The sequence below is a fragment of the Penicillium manginii genome, assembly GCF_028828005.1.
Source record: "Penicillium manginii strain IBT 31320 chromosome Unknown utg000009l:1.0-3297300.0:1.0-3298630.0, whole genome shotgun sequence".
In the NCBI taxonomy this organism is placed as follows: Eukaryota; Fungi; Ascomycota; class Eurotiomycetes; order Eurotiales; family Aspergillaceae; genus Penicillium; species Penicillium manginii.
The window spans coordinates 2,919,276-2,937,834 of NW_026643110.1; the positions used below are offsets into that span (position 1 = coordinate 2,919,276).

Here is an 18,559-nt window from a genome sequence, read left to right on the forward strand (position 1 = left end):
TATATGAATATTCTCTTGCTTCTCACGCGTTTCCCCTCCATTGAAATCCCACGGCATCCCACGACATCCCACGCGGGGGTACAAATCGCGGAGAATGGCGAAGGAGATGCGCAAATGCGGAGAAGCTCCGGAGTTGAGCCGAGGGTTTCCCCACGCTAAGCCAGAGCGGAGACTATTGGTGGATGAATTTAGCCACAGGAAGCTGGGCAGCATCATCAAATTGAGACGTGGGGAGTTACTAGAGTAGATATAGAGTAGATTCGTATCTGGTTATCTCCTATAGAAGATCTAGACTAAAACTTGCCTTATTTGACTAAATTGAATGTGGCTCAACTTAAGCTTCAGATCTATAATTCCAGGCTGGTTTCACTCTATAGACATACACACGTCTAAGGACACTTGTCTATCAATAGATATAGCAGATTTTCAAGTTCTCCTTGTGCGTCAGGTCACTGAATATCTACTAATAGGTAGGTACCGTATGATAACTCTAAGTGGGAGGACCGTAAACTTCAAGTTGAATCATTCCGAGGTCCCCATCCCGACATGGGCATCGCTATTGTGAAATTTTGTGTTATCCTTACCTTTAACATGCAATACGCCCCGGCTTGTAGGACATTGCAGTTTCGTTGATTGTCAAAATCATCATACAATCGTATTGAAATAAGTGTTCCTGGAGACAGATTATGATGGGTTGATAGAAAGTCAATCGCGGCCCTCATTAACCTATGTCCCTTCACCATCATTCCGTCCTAGAATAATCTACTCATCCTGTTTGGCACCCCAGATTCAGATTCCCCGCTTGCTCCATACTGAGACGATCAATGCATCCTGGAGCTGGATAGAGTGGAGTCGAAAGCTTGCAGTCAGTCGACGGCTGATGGCGTTGCGACCCCCACGCATCCACTCCATGCGGGGATTCGGAATCGTCTGACGATATGTACTTTTACACCTGCGCCCGCAGATTCACTCAAGCACAAATAATCCACTTGGAGACATCGAATTATGACGGTGACACGCGCCCAGATTCAAGAACATAGCAGTCGGCAGTCCTGCTGGGTTGCCATCCACGGGGCTGTTTACGACGTGACAGGTCTGTCCAATTGCCTCGGTTGGATTCCCCATCAGCTAACTGAGATCAGATTTCTTGGATGAACACCCTGGAGGGTCGAAAGTCATTCTGCGATGTGCTGGCCGAGATGCAACCAGCGACTTTGACTCGGTGCACTCGCCGGAGCTGCTAGCTGAAACGCTACCAAAGAGCGCCCTGCGTGGTCATATCGAAGCAGCGGATTTGGCCGAGATCACAGAACTTGAAGCAAATATGCCAAAGAGATGTACCAAAAACTCGAAGTCATCGCCAAAGCCAACAAATTCAGACTCAGATGATCCACCTCCACCCCCACCACTCAATACTCTTATAAACCTCCACGACTTCGAGCAAGTCGCGCAACAATATCTTACCCCCAATGCCTGGGCCTACTATGCCTCTGCTGCCGATGACGAGATCAGCAAGCGGAATAATGCGAAAGCATACCAGAAGGTCGCACTCCGGCCTCGCATACTTAAGAAGATCCTAGGCGTGGATACCACCACATCCATCCTTGGCCATTCGGTGGCGCTCCCAATCTACATGTCGCCCGTCGGCATCGCCAAATATGCCCACCCAGATGGAGAGTGTGCCCTCGCGGCCGCAGCGGGCAAAGAGGGACTTGTGCAGGTTCTTGCCAATGGATCTAGCATGTCTGTTGAAAAGGTACGGGAGAGTCGCATCACGGAAAATCAACCACTCTTCTTCCAGTTATACGTCAACCGGGATATCTCCAAGTCAGTGGAGATGGTCAAACGCGCGGTCAAAGCCGGAGCCCGCGCAATTTGGATCACTGTTGATTCGCCAGTCGTTGGGAAACGAGAGATGGACGAACGCTTGAATTTAGATGTTTCTGCGACCGATAGCGATGCCCAGGGCGAGGGGGTGGCCAAGATCATGGCTAGCTCAATCTCCCCGTTCATCGACTGGGATATTTTGACCTGGCTACGGGAATTGACTGATTTACCAGTGGTCATTAAAGGCATTCAGTGTGTTGAAGATGCAGTGCTTGCTTATCAACACGGAGTTCAGGGAATCGTGCTGTCTAACCATGGAGGTCGCTCCCAGGATACGTATGTGAAGTCCACCAGGTTTCCATGGATGTTTTGACAATGGGGTTATTGCATATACTAATACTAATCTATATCACAGGGCCCAATCGCCACTCCTTACTTTACTAGAGATTCGTAAATTTGCGCCGCATATTCTCGATAGCAAAATGCAAATCTTCATCGATGGGGGCATTCGTCGAGGTACGGATGTCCTCAAGGCCATTGCGCTGGGCGCCACAGCTGTCGGCTTGGGTCGACCATTTCTATTTAGTCTATCGGCGGGATACGGAGAAAGGGGAGTGCGTCGCATGTTACAAATCTTACGACAGGAGATTGAAGCCAACATGACCTTCTTGGGTGTGACCAGTCTGAAGGATCTCAAGCCAGAGATGCTTAATACCAGCCGGCTAGAACGGGATTTGGTGGGAAGCGTGAAACTATAGTCAATCATCAATCATGTAATCTACTTGGAGATCATAGAAATATCATTTTCGAGTCTACTATAAATGCCGCACTACTTTTTTGCTAGCTACGGAGTACTACGGGTGTTGCAAGAAGCCAATTACCCACATTCGTGTTGCCCCCAAGTTCAAAGTGGCACATCCACAACCCTGGAATCCCCCCCACGCGGACAACCACCGAACCCCGCCAGGCTTTGCGGGGGTGCTGGTGGGATGATTGATCGTGAGGGGGCCAATAAAACTAGACTCTGCAATGTGTTGTCGCTTTCCATCCTCATCAGCATCATGTCCGACAAAATCGACGTCCTTCTATACGGCCTGGGAGCGTGAGTCTTGAACCGAACCGCCCAACCATTGATATCTCTAACATCCTGCAGCATTGGCTCTTTCTATGCGTTCATTCTGAGTCGTTCCGACCGCGTACGACTAACGGTGGTCGCGCGCTCCAACTACGATGCTGTCAAGGCCAATGTGCGTTCGCATCAATACATCGTTAACCACGGATTGCTAATGCGAAAAAGGGAATCACCATTAATAGCGAGAACCACGGGGACCACATCTTTCGCCCCCATCAAGGTGGGCTATGTCATCTAATTACTCCCTATCGTCGAATTCGCTGACAGACACAGTGGTGAGATCACCCGCTGAGGCCGGTCCTGTTGATTATGTCGTTTGTGCGCACAAGGCCATCGACCAGGAAGACGTTGCAAAGAGATTAGCTCCAGTGGTAGACCAGGAACGCACGACGATTGTGATTATCCAAAATGGCGTTGGGAACGAGGAGGCATTCCGCAATCAGTTTCCTCAGAGTTCCATTCTAACCTGTGTGGTAAGTAGTAGTAGGCTGCCTCAAGACAGCTTCACCTGGTCACTCAACTAACATTTCTATATTTCCAGACTTGGGTCGGCGCCATTCAAAGTAGCCCCGGTATCATCAAGCACACAAAGTCGGAAGATATGCAAATCGGGTTATTCCCCAATCAACAGGTGGAAAAAGCAACCGAGAAGCAGCGCTTGGATACATTTTCCACCTTGCTCCAAAATGGCGAAACCAAGTTTACTGTTCTCGAGGATATGCAGCGCCAGCGATGGGAGAAGGTGGTTTGGAATGTGGCCTGGAATTCGCTTACGACACTGACCATGGTCGACACACAAACTTGGCTGCATTCCTCACCCGATGCGGAGCCCTATACGCGACGACTCATGCATGAGGTTATCCAAGTTGCTCGTGGTTGTGGGGTGCAGCTTGAGGATGGCCTGATTGATCAATTGATGGATCGAATCAATGCCATGCCCGGTATTGGAAGCAGCATGCAGACCGATTGCAAGAACGATCGACCAATGGAAATTGATGTGATTCTCGGGTTTCCAGTACGGAAATCACGAGAACTGGGGATCCCGGCGCCATATCTTGAGAGCCTCTATGTGATTTTGCGTGCGGTGGACGGCCGCATTCGAGCTGCGCTGTAATGGTAGAATGGCGGACCTCATGCACGTCGAAGTTTCTTGGGCTAATTAGAAAGACAAGGTGAGAAGTCAAAGGGTATTCATTCATTCAAGGCTCGTTTGGCCATCCAGACCATTATGCCGATGCCTCATGCGGTGAGACAAAGTGAAGACCAGCTTCCTCGTCCAAGTGACATGTTCATGTTCTATATCCAAAAACACCAAATGCTATCTAAACAGAATAAACGCCCAGTTGCCAAGTTCCAAGTATACAAAGTATAGTCCAAACGACGTTAAACAAAGAATCGCCAAAGCCCAATAAAGAGGTGATAACTAGAAAAATCGTTTCGCGTTCCACGGAGTCACAGAAATAAAAACCAGATGAGACCGTGCATTAATTTTACCTCCGAAAGTGAGTGCCGATCAATTCCCGCAGTTGTATAGAGGTAGTTTTATTGGCATCGGGGCCGGAGGGGATGGGTGGAGGTGGTGGTGATCCAGAATCGGATGATTTGGGCTCTTCATCCACGGCGAATCGCCAACGACCATCGGGGCCCATGAACATACGGAAGCCGTAACGTTTGTCTAGGGCGGTGAGATGGTCACGTCGTTTGGTGTTGTCCCAGCTGTGGGTATCACCAAAGTCACTGAGCATGCGACTGTGTGCAACCCATGGAATGATTGCTCCGATAGAGCGCGGCATTCGCGGACCTCTAAATCGGCCTCGTCGCGTTCCAAAGACAACCATAACAACCAAGGTATCGAATGCGATGATGATAAGAGCGATTGCGAGCGATGGAACGGATGGCTTCATCGCCCAGGTGCTTCGGATGATCGTGCTGTTGGTCGCGTAAATTGGTTCGTTCAGCTGTTCAAGGTATAGATCCCGCCAAATAGAAAAATATGTACTGTACACCCATTGATACACAGTTTGGGTAAGAGCAGTCATACGGACAGGGTCGAGGGAGTCGAAATCAGGGTCTTCGCGCTGGTACAGACGGGCAACCAAGAATCCTGCCCAGTCGTACGAGGAGATGTTGTATGTGCCGTTGTGAGATGTGGTGTTGCCCACGAAGCTCTCTGGAATGGATGCAAACACTTTGTTGAATTGCCCCAGGCTGATCGTAGCGTTATCGAACATGGTGCCTTCTGTGATGGAGGTGTTTTGGACACGTTTATGGTAGTTGATCTGACCTCTTGAGTCGAACACGACAGAATAATCGTGCAGTCGGACACGAGGCTCGCAGTGCAAAGCGATAGTATTGTCGTGAGAAACCGTGCTATTGGGCAGATAGTCCCAACGGCCAACAACAAGGACAGACGATGTCTGACAGACATCGGAATTGTTCATCTCGTTTGCAGACAGGAAATGAATGGAGAGTGAGATGCCCTCGTTCTTTTTCCGGACCGGCATGGGGGGCTATACACTCCACGGATTTGTCTTCAAACAGCTGGTATTTCCAATAACTGTGGCCGGCGGTCTTGTTGTAGAAAAGCCCCTTCTCTGGAAGGAGAGGCTGGCACTCCAAGGAAGCCCCCACGCCCAAGGTAGTTGCTCCATACATAGCATCGGGATCGCGGTTGTGCACCTGGAGAGGTACAAACGATTCGTTGGGGCTTGTCCAGGGCAGGATCGAGACACCGCTCGTGATGCTTGTCTGGATCAGATCGTATTCGGTAAATTGAGCGGCAAAATCATTTTTCCAGAAGACGGATGAACTATAGTTCAAGGTCAAATCCTTCGTCGGCAGTGTGGAGGTCGTCATTTCCTGGGTGAAAAGACCGCCCGCCACTACTGTCAGGGCCATATTTACAACACATGCAATAGACACAAGTCCCAGGAGAAGATGTCGATCACGAACGGACTTGCAAAAGATGGCAACAGGGCTTTGAGAGGCGTAGTTCAGAGACAATGACGATCTTGCCGTGGCCATGCCTCGTTGAAGATGAACCCAAGGTTCCAAAACAGTGAGATTGCGGTGGATCGATGTACAGAGAGAGCTGACTGAGGAGGCCACGACCGAAGGCAAAAAGGACAGAACCACTTGCAGCGAGCTGGAGTCTGACTGGGTCAAGTGCCGGAAGCGACCATCTCGAGCGAGCGACTGAACAACCAGCGCCATTAGAATGATCACGGCTGCCAGGGCTAGGAATTCGACAATGAAGAAAGGGATGACCAAGAAGTGAGGCATTGGGTCGTTGCGAGTTCTGAGATTTTCGCCCAACTGCACCGGAGAGCCATCTTCGGCGAGAATCTCCAATCGATTATGCCCGGAAGAACTAGATCGCCAATGACAACGGGCGTTTTTGAAGATACGGCGCATCTGACGGGTCGAGAATTGGTGAAACTCGACGAGCGGTTCAGAGAGGATGTTGTCGGGGTGGAAGATGTCGGCAGCGATACTGCACATGGCGCCGATCGATCCCGGGTCGCATTGTAGGAAGGTTTCGCGAGAGCGATAGAGAAAGAGAAGATATACGGCGGTGAGAGCGGCCAGCCCTAGAATCAGCTCGGACCAAAGAGCTGCAAAAGTGACGACGGCGATGGCGACTTGGGTGGTAGAGCGAATGGCGGCGATGATGGTAGGATCGCGATCGGGGTCGAAAAGACGCCCCAGTGTGAGTATGAAAGTCTGCTTGACATCGCGCGTGATCTTCGAAGTGAATTCAGCCTGGGTCATGATGGATGAAGTGTCCAAAGTGAGTAGCGGCTGAAGATCGCCAAGCTCCTCGCTGATTACGGGTAACTCGGTCACGGTCCGGCCACCATCCGTGGAGTTGTTGCTGATAAATATCATGTCACTGGTATAAGGAGCACGCTGAGAAAGCAACGCTTGGAAGTGATCGATGTTGAATTCCTTGGCCGATAAATTGCGGGTCGTAGCATGATGCAGATGAATAGACTCGATCGAGCTGTTGGGATGCATTGCGACTCGGGCCTGTGCCTTGTAATACATAATATCACAGGCAAAGGCGAGGCCGCTAGCCGAATACTCCGTCTCAGTGGACCCATCTTTCGTCGCGTTGACAGATATCAACATGCCATACAAATCGTACGGATCGCAACCGGTGGCGGTAAAAGCCTTAGTTGTATGTGGATACTCGGCTTCGGTCGTCGCATTGATGGAGGGCTCCCAGTAGCGGACCTGAAGGTAATCGGTTTCGGGAAAGAAGACGCTATCGTAGTGAAAATCCAATACGCATTCCTTCGCCGCGCCATAGGTGTCGGACAAGTCGATACCCGCAGCGTCCCAGGAGACTCGTTGCATTCCATGCTCGGGTGTCTCAATAGAAACGTTTAGTTTCCTGTTCACGGGGACATTCTGACAGGATAGGTCGGCCCAGTACAAAGTTTGATCCAGTTGCCATATTACATCGGCTTGCTTTTCATCATCTGGGACCTCGACGGGGGCAATGGCGTATTGAGAGGAGCGTGACCGGCGGAGTCTTTCGTCAGAGGAAAGGATTGAGTCGATGGTGTTGTTGGCCTGGGTGGACATCCACGTGGCTTGCGTTTCCACATCAACCAGAGTCGGCCAACTCTGCATATTCTCATGTTGAATTACCTGCACTTCTCGCAGTTCAAATATGGTACTCTGCAGGGCCGGTAGGATCATGCGAATGGAGAGTGTTAGCAACGAGACCCACAAAACCAACCAGTGGCGGCGGCGAGCGGCATTGATGGGAGTGAGGATGGTCTGGCCGAAATTGTAGTTGATGAAGAGCACAGTGGCCGGGGCGCCACCTGGTTTGGACAGCTGGAAATAGGGCTCGAGTCGGAGGACATCAAAATCGGTGACGGTCCAAAAAACGAGGAGGATGAGGGCGATAATGATGGGGATATAGTTGTAAGCGAAGGACTGGAGGGCGGAGACGTCGTCGGTATCGTCAAAGAAGACCAATCCACCCTGACGATTACTGTATTGGCGCAGACCCTCGAGGAGCAGGAACATGGTCGTCATCAAGCAGACCAGCGACGCAAGGTAGGGGACACGCAGGGCAAGCGGACGCCAGCCCTGTCGATGTCGGTCGGTGACGGGGGCGCGGAAGGGAGCTATGAAGGCTGTAAGGGACCCATGTCAGTTGAAGGTGATCAGAGATATCGGAAAGCAGAAGGATACGGAGTCCTCCGTAAAATCAAATAAGACTCACCATCCCATTGCGCCCGGAGACGCCATCCCCGCCTGTCTGCATCAACGGCCATGCTGACGGGAGGTGAGCAAAGGGGCCGATCAGGGGCATTGCCATATCATGACGGCTGAGAGGGAACGCCGGTCAGAGGAAAAGCATTTGAAAGCGAAGCAGAGCCGATCAGAGGCGGGCCAAGTGTAAAACAAGGAGATAGTGGACAGTGGTAGCCAAGAAATGAGAGTGGACAGCCAACATGACGTCGGGAGAGAAGTTGCTTGAGGGTGAAAGTTGGACGCGCGGCGGGCTTGGCATGGCAGAAATGGAGTCGAGTCGATTTTGTCGAGAGTATAGAGTATATTATGGTAGATTATAGTATAAATATGGTTCATATAGTAATGTATAGATTCTTTGAATATTCCACTATTGTTTTGATATCATAATCCGTTACACTTCCAGTTATGCCCTGCTGACCTGGAATACTCCGAGTCCGTACCTGAGTATTGCGGGAGGTCCCGTGACATGTATACAATACGACTTATACGATTTACGCAGACTCCGAACAATATTAGTATAGATAGAGAATACCATATGGAAAGACCAGGTACTGTATATCTAGTAGTATTGATTGATATCATCTTCCTCCAGAGTAGATATTTCATTCTGTATACCGTTTACTACTAGTAGTTACTCCCAGTCGATATCTCTTGGCACTCCACTCCACCTCCACTTCCACTTCCGTTTCCGCTCTCCGCTTCCTCCACTTCTCAACTGACTTGGTTGACACGTCTACTACATACTTCCATGGTTTCTCTTTCGTATTTATCCCTATACGTGAGCTTCAGTCTTTTCCGTCGTGTTCACCGTCGATGCTACCTCCTCGCGTGCTACCTCCTCACGACCCTTGACCGTCTCCAGGTCACCGTGTTCCAGCGCCACCGTTCGGTTGGTAATCACTCGCGTCTTCCAGGCCGGTGTGCCCAGATATTTAGGTCCACTCGGATCCTCAAACATCGCCTCCGTCTCTTCCAGCGTCTTGCCCGCCGTCTCAGGGAACATGAAGAAGACATGGATGAACATCGCCGCATTAAACACCCCAAACAGCACATAGGTCCGCCAGGTGATATTCTCAAATGCCGGTGGGGTGAACAATCCCAGCGCTGTATTGAAGGCCCAGTTGCCCGATGTTGACAGGGACACACCCTTGGATCGCAGCCGGAGGGGATATAACTCTGGTGGGTAGGTCCAGGAGACCGGACCCCAGGTGGGCGCATACGACGCGACAAACAAATACGTGCAGGCAATCAGTCCCTTGGCCGCCGTACCCTTGACACTCATCGACTGTTCGGGCGAGGTACGTTCATCCATGGGCAAGATCTCGGCATGGGCACCGAGAATTCCGGCATTGGCAAACATAAAGATGCACATCAACAAGGCACCGACCAACATTGTCGGTCGACGACCCCAGCGATCTTGCCAGATCAGGGCGGGCAGCGTCATCACGACGTTGATTATGTACTGAATGGACGACGCTAGTAGAGTGGCGTTGCCCGTGTAGCCTGCCATGCCGAAGACGTATCCGATGTAGTACACTGTCCATGCAGTCAGCAAATTGCTCCCGAGGAAGGGAACTTTCATTCGCAATGCTAGTTTAGATTTTCGGGGAACTCACTCATCACATTCATGCCGGTTAACTGGGACCAGATCTGCGTGAACAGACCCACCATGGTTCGGTTCAGCATCCGAGGCTTGAACAGATCGAGGTATCCGGCGTCATTAAAGGTGCGCTCCAGCTCGCACTGCTCGCGGATATCCTGCAACTCCAGAGTAACAAAAGCGTGGTTTCGGTCACCTTTACCGTGAACCAGTGCCAGGACTTCATGAGCCTCCTCCCAGCGGTCCTTGCGAGCCAGCCAACGAGGCGATTCGGGGAGGAACATCATTGCAAAGAAGAGGAGAACGGCAGGGACCATCTGCAGACCCCAGGGAACACGCCAGGAGGCAGCACTCCAGTTGTCTACATCCGACCCGCCAATGAAAGCGCAACCGTAGGAGATACTAATACTGTCAGCAGCTGATGTGACGTGTGGGGGAAGTGCTTGGAACGTATCGGGAGCACTTACTAGTACATGATCAAGATGCCCCAAGTGATAGCCCACTGTTGCATACCCACAAATCGACCACGCTTAGAAGGTGGCGACAACTCCGAGATATAGACAGGGACCTGTGCGGATTCGATACCAACGGCGATACCGTTAATAATGCGACCGACAATAAGCATACCAATATTCTGCGAGGCACAGATGATAACAGACCCGACGATCCTGAATATTGACGTTCCTGAGCAATCTCTCTCTTTTATCGGGGATGAACAAACTTGAACTTACCAGATCACACAACCAGACATGATTGCATATTTACGACCGAGGATATCGGACACAAATCCAGAAATCAAAGCACCAAGCCACGACCCCGCGGCCATCGAAGCAGTGATACCGCCCTGAACGAGCGAGCGAGGACCACTGCATCCCTTTTCCGGATTATCATAACTGAAAGGAGGGCCATTTGGACCCTGGTTGAAGTAACATTTGTAAGAATTCTCCGTCAGCTGGGCCGACATGGAAGCAATATCGAAACCAAACAGCCCGCCGCCGACAACGGCGACGGAGGCGATCACATAGATGTTTCCAATAACCACCATGATGACGGTGGGAAATTATCAGATTCAGATTCACCTGGTCAAAGGTGCAACTCTCCAGAGCGGGAGGGTGGGGTGGATTGACGTTATATATCAGACCAGTCACGCAGAGACCTCACGCATTGGGCCCGGGACTGATTCGGAGGAAATACGCACCAACGAGACTGGGTTTAGTTCGATGCGATGTAGTATCGAGATGCGAGTGGTCGACCCTCAAGTCGGATGGCCTGTTACTTGCCTGTTACTTGATTGCTGCCCCAATTTTCCTTCATTGATGGGCCAATGTCCGGCCGGTGCTCGCGCGGCCCCCATGGGGGAAATGCGACCCACCCCACTCCCCAGATGATACTCCCCCTCCTTTTGGTGTATTCAAGTCTCCAGATCACTCCGAGTTATTGGGGAGCGAAAGTGCATGCTAGATTTGTAGAGTTCCTCGCAAGATTTTAAATATCATGATGTTGACGCACTTCATACTTCAAGCCAAGGCAAAGCTTGGCTTGTGGCGTCCGGCTGCTGTGTCCATCCGCAAGCCAGCCAAGATTTTCCTTTCTCCCCCCCTAAGCCTTTCGAGGTGTAGACGTAACTACGCGAGACGGCCAGTGCTTGAACAACCAATCCTCTTCTCTTACTGTTCCATAGATGTCAAAGCCTGCAAACCTTGGGGCACTGATGGGGTGCAACCCCCCTAGTCTAGCGGGGTGCTGATGCTCCATTCATCCAATCCTGGCGCGAGGTGGCGGTCGGGCTTTGACTCGAAAGAGATCGATCGACAGTAACTCCTTAAGGAATCTCAGGTTTCGGATTTAAGCAGACCGAGACGATCATCGAGAAGGTATGCCGGGGTTGTGGAAGAAGATTTCCAGGCTGTTTTTTGTACAACACCACACTGTTCGCAAAGAAGGTGCCCTGCGTATATACTACTAGTACTAGTAGTACTAACTACTATTAGTCGACATGCGGAATACTTCAAATGCAATGAGATACTCTTCATTCTATCTATCGAGTCAGCAATCTCCAGGCTGACTAGTAGAGTGTAGGGATCATGCAACCCTGTATTTTCCGTTTCCCCTTTTGGTATTCCTTCGACCTTCCAGTTAAATTTGATTCGGAGAGCCTTGCGATATTTCTCCGGGTCTCTTTGAGTAATAGGTGGGTCGAATGAGACCAAAATTTACATATATATTATAGATGTTGGGTGAAGTGTTGCCCCTGAGAATTATGAACCATTAGTGACGTCTCGGGAAAATTGCCAATCGGACTCGAGCCTGGGTCTCTGGGGCTCTACGAGTACTATTCGAGAACGGATGTAAACTCTGACTACACTAGACTGCCCAGGTGCCCCATCGCATTGATAGCTCGCTCTCGGTTGTTCTATGTTTCAAGTTACTTCAACTTCCACCTGTTGCTGTCAGATATTCTAGCCACGAATCCACCCGCTCCACTCCCCGACGATCAGAAACTTTTCTAGAATACACCTAGAATTTATTTTCTTTTCTCTTATTCATACTCATGCAATCCAATATTATACCTACCATGAATGGTTGGCAAGAGAACCAAGAATTGAGCTATACAGCCGAGATGCAAGACTGATGACAGCCGAGGTCCGCCGATGTGATTCTGGGAGAAGTACATAAGTGTGGGGAAACTTGACCCCTCTTCAACAACTTCAAATCATCAACATTGATCGACTTGAAGCTTCATTCGCATCCAGATCTATTACCATCATCATGCAGGCTGTCGTCTTCAAAGGTCCGCTTCAGGTTGCCCTGGAACAGCGCCCTCGACCTCAGATTCAGGCGTCGACCGATGTGATTCTGAAAGTGAGATACACGGCGCTCTGCGGCAGGTGAGAATCCCATTTTCGCTTTCCTCGCAGTCGGTTGGACTCCATTCGATTGCCTTTTTGAGATCTCTGGTGTGTTGCTGATCATGTTCAGTGAGCTGCATGTCTTCCGTGGCCATCAACCCTCGGGAACGGGCTTCATCATGGGCCACGAGTTCACCGGCGAAGTTGTCGAAACCGGTACAGATATCCATGCCTTCAAGAAGGGTGATCTTGCCGTCTCGCCTTTCACTGTCAGCTGTGGCAAATGTTTCTATTGCGAGAGCGGGTTCTCCTCCCGATGCGCCAACGGTCTACTATACGGCAGCCCCGTTCTGGATGGAGGCCAAGCAGAGTATGTTCGAATCCCGCTCGCCGAGTCAACTCTCTTCCACGCGCCCGCGGCCATCGACGAGAAGAAGTTAGTGCTTATGGCCGATATCTTTCCGACCGGGTATTTTGCGGCGAGTAATGGGTTCCGCTCGCTAGAACCCAAGGCGATTCAGAATAGTACGGTGCTTTTGTTTGGCTGTGGCCCGGTGGGAATCTGCGCGCTTGTGAGTGCACTGGAGTATCGCCCCAAGCACTTGATTGCTATCGACAGCATACACTCCCGTCTGCAGCTAGCGGAGAGTCTTGGTGCGGAGCCGTGGAATTTCGCTGAGAACGAGGCCGGGCTAAGAGAGCGTGTCAAGACCATCACAGAGGGCCGAGGTGCCGATGTGGTGATCGAGGTTGTTGGACATAGCAGTGCTCTTCGAATGGGATTCGAACTGCTTCGTCCGTGGGGGGTATTGTCGAGTGTGGGTGTGCATAATGGCGAGATTCCCTGGACGGGTAATGAAGCATACGGCAAGAATTTGCGGATCCAGATGGGACGCTGTCCTGTTCGCAGTAAGTTACTCATTTTGACCTCGTCTTTCAAATCAGAGTAAATCAGAGTCTTGATTACTCGAGTTGCTTTGCTCGTTTCAACGAAGGCTAACCTTGACAGGTATCTTTGGGGAGGCGATGGAGCTGTTGGTGAAGAAGCAAGATACATTGAAGTAAGCGATCATACCCCCACCCCCTCTCTCAAGACCCTTTGATTACTACCGTTGTTTGTTTCGATTTCGAGTCTCACAAGGTCCCCAGTTTTATGGCCGAAGATATTCGCCCGCTTTCTCAGGCTGTACAGGCGTAAGTGATCGTGTTATCTAGGGTTTACCCGAGGATGATATTAACCATTGCACATGCAGATATGATGATTTCAATCAGATGAAGAGTCAGAAGATTGTCTTTGAAGCGGATAAGTAGAGTACAGGAGCATGAAGCATAACATGAGTTTAGCATTTTTGAGATGAAGTATGACCTTGGGTGCCCAGGTGTATTACTCTACCAGTAGCACTTTCAATTCGACCAAGAAGAATATTACCGGGTAGTAATAACCTTGATATATTCCACATTCATCCACATCCTTGGATCTAGCTCTTCTTCGACTTCGTAATTTCCACTACTCCTCGGATGTTTCATTCCGGGTAGATGAGAATTTCGGTTACGCACTGGCCTCACCCCGCACGTTGAGCTTTGGATGAAATCTTGTCTTGAGAGGCCGGTATAAAGTCCAAATACAAAACCATTTACATCTTGACTCCGATCAACATCAACATGGGTGTACGATCGGAGGTATGGTATTTGCTTTCCTCTCCGCTGGCCGTAAGTATAGATACGAGTTCTCGAATAATATTTCGTTACTTTTCTCACAATGCTAGGGGACACAACTGCCTACACGATCTCGTGGCTTATGAAAGAAATCCACCACAACGATAACAAGCATCTTGATTGCCTCTAAAAGGTTAGAGCGGAGGTTGAAGATCATGGTTTTGCAACTAGCTTTCTTGGCTATAGTGATACCCCGGTAATTGAGCCATTTTTCAGCGCATAGATAGGCCCAAGCTGGATCTCTAATATTGTTGCCGAACAGAAACTGCAATTCACAAACGCATTGTGGGACGAGAATGCGCGCCTCAATACGGTATCTCCTGCTGGTCAAATGGAGGCAGCAGACGATGATATCCTTCCCGCAGTTCCAGAATTGAATATGCCTCCGAGGCATATCAAAAAGTAAGTTTCGAATTTGATCTATAGTAGAGCCTCACCTAATACAGAAATTTCCGCCATTCCTAGGGGAGATATCGTGAGCTACCAAGATTATGTGATTTCTCGAATGTCCCAGGTATGGGGCGAGGATGCCGCTGTCTTCAACCCATCCAGATGGTTTAGAGAGAATGGGGAAAGTATATCGTATAGTCCTTTCAGTAAGTGATGACCAAGCCTGAGGAATTTGAAGATGCTTATTAGTAATATTTTAGAATATCATTCGTGGAATGCTGGACCTCGCAGCTGTCTTGGTCGTGCATTGGCCACTTACGAAGGGATTGCAATCACAACTGCGATTTTGCAACGCTTCGATATCACCCTGGAAGATACTTCTAGGCCCTATGAACCACTTGCTACCTTAAATATGGTATGTGGTCTCTTCTGATCTTTTATTCTGCATCATTTCGATGTCCCCTTTTATGAACACAATCGAATACTCGTACCTAGCTCATGGTTATATAGGGAATCAAAGGAGGACTTCCCATGAGACTGAGAACGAGAGGGTCTGAATGAAGACTGAGATAAATGGCAAGTACAGAGATGGATATTTATTAATGCCAACAGCCACTGTAGTACCTAGGTACTAGTTGTTTTAAAAAGAAAAGAAAACGTGAAATATTTGGAGTAGTACTACATGTTACCTCAGTTGATGTACTCAATCTGCTTCCAATCGTTGTGTACAGCAGGTAGTGGGTCACATACAGCATGGGATGAATCTAATCACGAGGCCCTCATCTTAGAAGTATCTCAAAGTTAATATGATAATTTTCGGTGTTCTATACCATCCTATGCTATGCTATGCTATCGTTACTACCTTAGAGTAACCTTTTTGGGAAATATGTGGGTCCACGATAAGCTGATAAGCGGCGGGCATCAAAATTTCTTCGAAAGTCACTGCTGGTCTAGTCCAGTCACCACTTCAAATCAACCATGTCGACTCTCCTCCCCACCAAGCAAGCGCCAAAGAGTTGCCCAGGCCGACAAGGCCCGTGAGCAACAGGAGATCGATCGCATTCCCTCTGATTTGGGCAGTGTCCGTGTCCAATTCTTCGACCAGGCGACCGGCAATCCCACCGGGCCCGCAGTCTCGGTGCCCGTGGCCGACGCCAATACCAAGAACCTCGAGACACTTCTCAACACATTACAAGGCAATGTAAGTCACTAAGTCAATGTGGAATGACCCTCCATCAACTCTACCCCATTGCATGTCCACTGACCCCGCCGCAGGAGGATGATGACCGCGTCCCGTACCGATTCACATACCAATCCGACAAAGAAGGCCAAACCATCGACATCCTCGCCGATCTCTACCACTCCCTCCTCCAACCCGGAATCAAAACAACCGAAGACACCGTCTCGCTATACTACACCCCGCAAGCCGTCTTCCGCGTCAAGGCCGTCTCCCGCTGCGCCGCCTCCATCGCCGGCCATGGCGAAGCCATCCTCGCAACCTCCTTTTCGCCCGTCTCTTCCTCGACAATGGTCTCCGGAAGCGGTGACTCGACCGCCCGTGTCTGGGACTGCGATACAGGTACACCCCTCCACACACTCAAGGGCCACACGAGCTGGGTGTTGGCGGTGGCGTACTCACCGAACGGAGCGATAATCGCGACGGGCAGTATGGATAATTCGGTACGCCTGTGGGACGCAAAGAAAGGACAGGCACTCGGTGGTCCGTTGAAGGGCCATGCAAAGTGGATTACTAGTCTGGCCTGGGAGCCGTATCATATTCAAGAGACCGGTCGTCCGCGGCTGGCGTCTGCATCGAAGGATTCGACCGTGCGCGTGTGGGATGTTGTTTCCAAGCGCATGGATACCGTCTTGACCGGTCATAAGGGCTCGGTTACTTGTGTGCGATGGGGTGGTACGGGCTTGGTCTATACTGCTTCCCACGATAAGACGATTAAGATTTGGAACCCCAAGGATGGCTCTCTTATTCAGACTTTGTCTGCGCATGCGCATCGCGTGAATCATTTGGCTTTGTCGACGGATTTCGCTCTGCGCACTGCTTACCATGATCATACGGGTAAGGTTCCTACGGATGATGGGGAGAAGGTGGCTGCTGCGCGGAAGCGGTTTGAACAGGCTGCTACTGTCAATGGTACGATCGTTGAGCGACTGGTCTCGGCTAGTGATGATTTCACTATGTATCTTTGGGAGCCGTCTAGCTCGAACAAGCCCGTTGCTCGACTGTTAGGTCACCAGAAGGAGGTTAACTATGTTACTTTCTCGCCGGATATGGCCTATATCGCGTCTGCTGGATTTGATAACCATGTCAAGATTTGGAATGGACGGGATGGAAAGTGAGTTCTCTTCTCTTCGTTTATCTTCTTTTTTCGCATTTCTCTATCTTTTCTCTACTTACACACTGTTTCCAGGTTTATCACTACCCTTCGCGGTCACGTCGGTGCTGTTTACCAGTGCTGTTTCTCGGCCGACTCTCGCATGCTGGTCTCGTCGTCGAAGGATACCACCCTGAAGGTGTGGGATGTTCGCACCGGCAAGCTAGCTATGGATTTGCCAGGCCACAAGGATGAGGTGTTTGCGGTGGACTGGAGTCCGGATGGACAGAAGGTTGGCAGTGGAGGCAAGGACAAGGCGATTCGGATCTGGCGAAACTAGAAGTATAGAGCAGAGTATAGATCTTGATACCCAGTCTTTAAAAGTACAATGTTCAGCATTTCCCTTCTGACCTGGTCTACTATGTGGTAGGCATTGCTTGTAGATAGAGTACTAGTAATACTACTAACTAGTAGCTACTAGTAGTAAGTATATCATTATTGCAATTCTCGTGCAATGCACCAGCTATAAAGTAAGATTGACATTATTGTACAGGTCATGAGCTATGATATAACCAAGTAACGCTAGACAAAAACAAAGTCCTCATCCCGACCATGATTATTGCACCTAGATGTATTGCCAAGCAGGTACATCGCCCTTGTACGTCAGGGCCAAGGCCGAGAAGCCGAGGCAGTCTTCAACCTTACCCTGGGGCACGGTAGCATTCTGCATAGCGGCAAACACTTGCCAGCGGTTGTCCTCGGTCGGGCAGGCCATCAGGCCAGTTGCATTCCAGCCATTGAAGGTGTAGTGGGCCCATGGCTTGCCGGGGACGTACGAGAGGCCGCCGACGGCAGATCCGGGGGGCATGCTAGCGGAATGAGCCTGAGTGAAACCCAATGCGCCTGAGGCAGCGACGTAGACTTGTTGGCCACCGGGAACCTCGACATCCTGGCTTCTAGTTAGTACGGGGGGAGGTTATGCCTTTTCTTTGAATGGGGACGTACCAGAGAGTTACCGCCGGCAGTCAAGACGGTCTGGTTACCAGGGGGACACTCGAGACCATTGAGGTGAGGACAATAAGAGGCGGTGTTGCCACCCAACCAGAATCTCTGACCCGCAGCATTGAGCTGAGTGTAATGGATGGGCGAGGCGGAGCGGACAGCCATGACGCTGAAGTTGGGGTTGGCATCGGCATCGGTCCGGGGCTCAGTGATGGGCGCGGGGGCAGCCGCAGCCAGAAGAGGCAGAGCAAGGGCGAAAAAAGACTTCATTATTCTCAGCAGTAAGGTGAGATGGAATATTGGTATGATATGAATGACTTGAGGTGGGAATAAGGCAAAGTTGAAAGGGGAACAGGAGGTCTTTATAGGGCGGGGGGTATCAATCAATCAGGCACGGATATTCTGATCAACAATGAATGATGATGCGGTGGGGTAAATG

At 50.3% G+C, this 18,559-nt stretch overlaps 8 protein-coding genes across 8 annotated transcripts; 5 read left to right on the top strand and 3 right to left on the bottom strand.

The window, feature by feature from the left end:
- Positions 1-1,005: 1,005 nt before the first annotated feature.
- Positions 1,006-2,585, top strand: N7533_012796 (FMN-dependent alpha-hydroxy acid dehydrogenase; the record flags this gene model as incomplete). Its single annotated transcript, XM_057109446.1, has 3 exons — positions 1,006-1,093; positions 1,143-2,163; positions 2,243-2,585. 3 exons carry the CDS (start codon positions 1,006-1,008, stop codon positions 2,583-2,585), a joined length of 1,452 nt encoding a protein of 483 aa, XP_056954547.1.
- A 303-nt stretch (positions 2,586-2,888) lies between these two features.
- Positions 2,889-4,073, top strand: N7533_012797 (ketopantoate reductase family protein; the record flags this gene model as incomplete). Its single annotated transcript, XM_057109447.1, has 5 exons — positions 2,889-2,929; positions 2,981-3,074; positions 3,125-3,179; positions 3,233-3,432; positions 3,501-4,073. 5 exons carry the CDS (start codon positions 2,889-2,891, stop codon positions 4,071-4,073), a joined length of 963 nt encoding a protein of 320 aa, XP_056954548.1.
- Positions 4,074-4,449: 376 nt separating this feature from the next.
- N7533_012798 (DUF3433 domain-containing protein) lies at positions 4,450-8,253 on the bottom strand (the record flags this gene model as incomplete). Its single annotated transcript, XM_057109448.1, has 3 exons — positions 4,450-5,376; positions 5,414-8,103; positions 8,202-8,253. 3 exons carry the CDS (start codon positions 8,251-8,253, stop codon positions 4,450-4,452), a joined length of 3,669 nt encoding a protein of 1,222 aa, XP_056954549.1.
- A 752-nt stretch (positions 8,254-9,005) lies between these two features.
- Positions 9,006-10,878, bottom strand: N7533_012799 (sugar porter family MFS transporter; the record flags this gene model as incomplete). Its single annotated transcript, XM_057109449.1, has 4 exons — positions 9,006-9,769; positions 9,850-10,235; positions 10,301-10,501; positions 10,565-10,878. 4 exons carry the CDS (start codon positions 10,876-10,878, stop codon positions 9,006-9,008), a joined length of 1,665 nt encoding a protein of 554 aa, XP_056954550.1.
- A 1,724-nt stretch (positions 10,879-12,602) lies between these two features.
- Positions 12,603-13,993, top strand: N7533_012800 (alcohol dehydrogenase family protein; the record flags this gene model as incomplete). Its single annotated transcript, XM_057109450.1, has 5 exons — positions 12,603-12,721; positions 12,813-13,591; positions 13,692-13,743; positions 13,832-13,876; positions 13,936-13,993. The coding sequence occupies 5 exons, from the start codon at positions 12,603-12,605 to the stop codon at positions 13,991-13,993; spliced, it is 1,053 nt and encodes a 350-aa protein (XP_056954551.1).
- A 351-nt stretch (positions 13,994-14,344) lies between these two features.
- Positions 14,345-15,002, top strand: N7533_012801 (uncharacterized protein; the record flags this gene model as incomplete). Its single annotated transcript, XM_057109451.1, has 3 exons — positions 14,345-14,362; positions 14,622-14,800; positions 14,864-15,002. The coding sequence occupies 3 exons, from the start codon at positions 14,345-14,347 to the stop codon at positions 15,000-15,002; spliced, it is 336 nt and encodes a 111-aa protein (XP_056954552.1).
- Positions 15,003-15,674: 672 nt separating this feature from the next.
- N7533_012802 (Ribosome assembly protein 4) lies at positions 15,675-17,458 on the top strand (the record flags this gene model as incomplete). The annotated part of the gene is made up of 3 exons (XM_057109452.1): positions 15,675-15,989; positions 16,064-17,139; positions 17,215-17,458. The coding sequence occupies 3 exons, from the start codon at positions 15,675-15,677 to the stop codon at positions 17,456-17,458; spliced, it is 1,635 nt and encodes a 544-aa protein (XP_056954553.1).
- Positions 17,459-17,743: 285 nt separating this feature from the next.
- N7533_012803 (putative IgE binding protein) lies at positions 17,744-18,390 on the bottom strand (the record flags this gene model as incomplete). The annotated part of the gene is made up of 2 exons (XM_057109453.1): positions 17,744-18,067; positions 18,124-18,390. The coding sequence occupies 2 exons, from the start codon at positions 18,388-18,390 to the stop codon at positions 17,744-17,746; spliced, it is 591 nt and encodes a 196-aa protein (XP_056954554.1).
- Between the last annotated feature and the right edge of the window lie 169 nt (positions 18,391-18,559).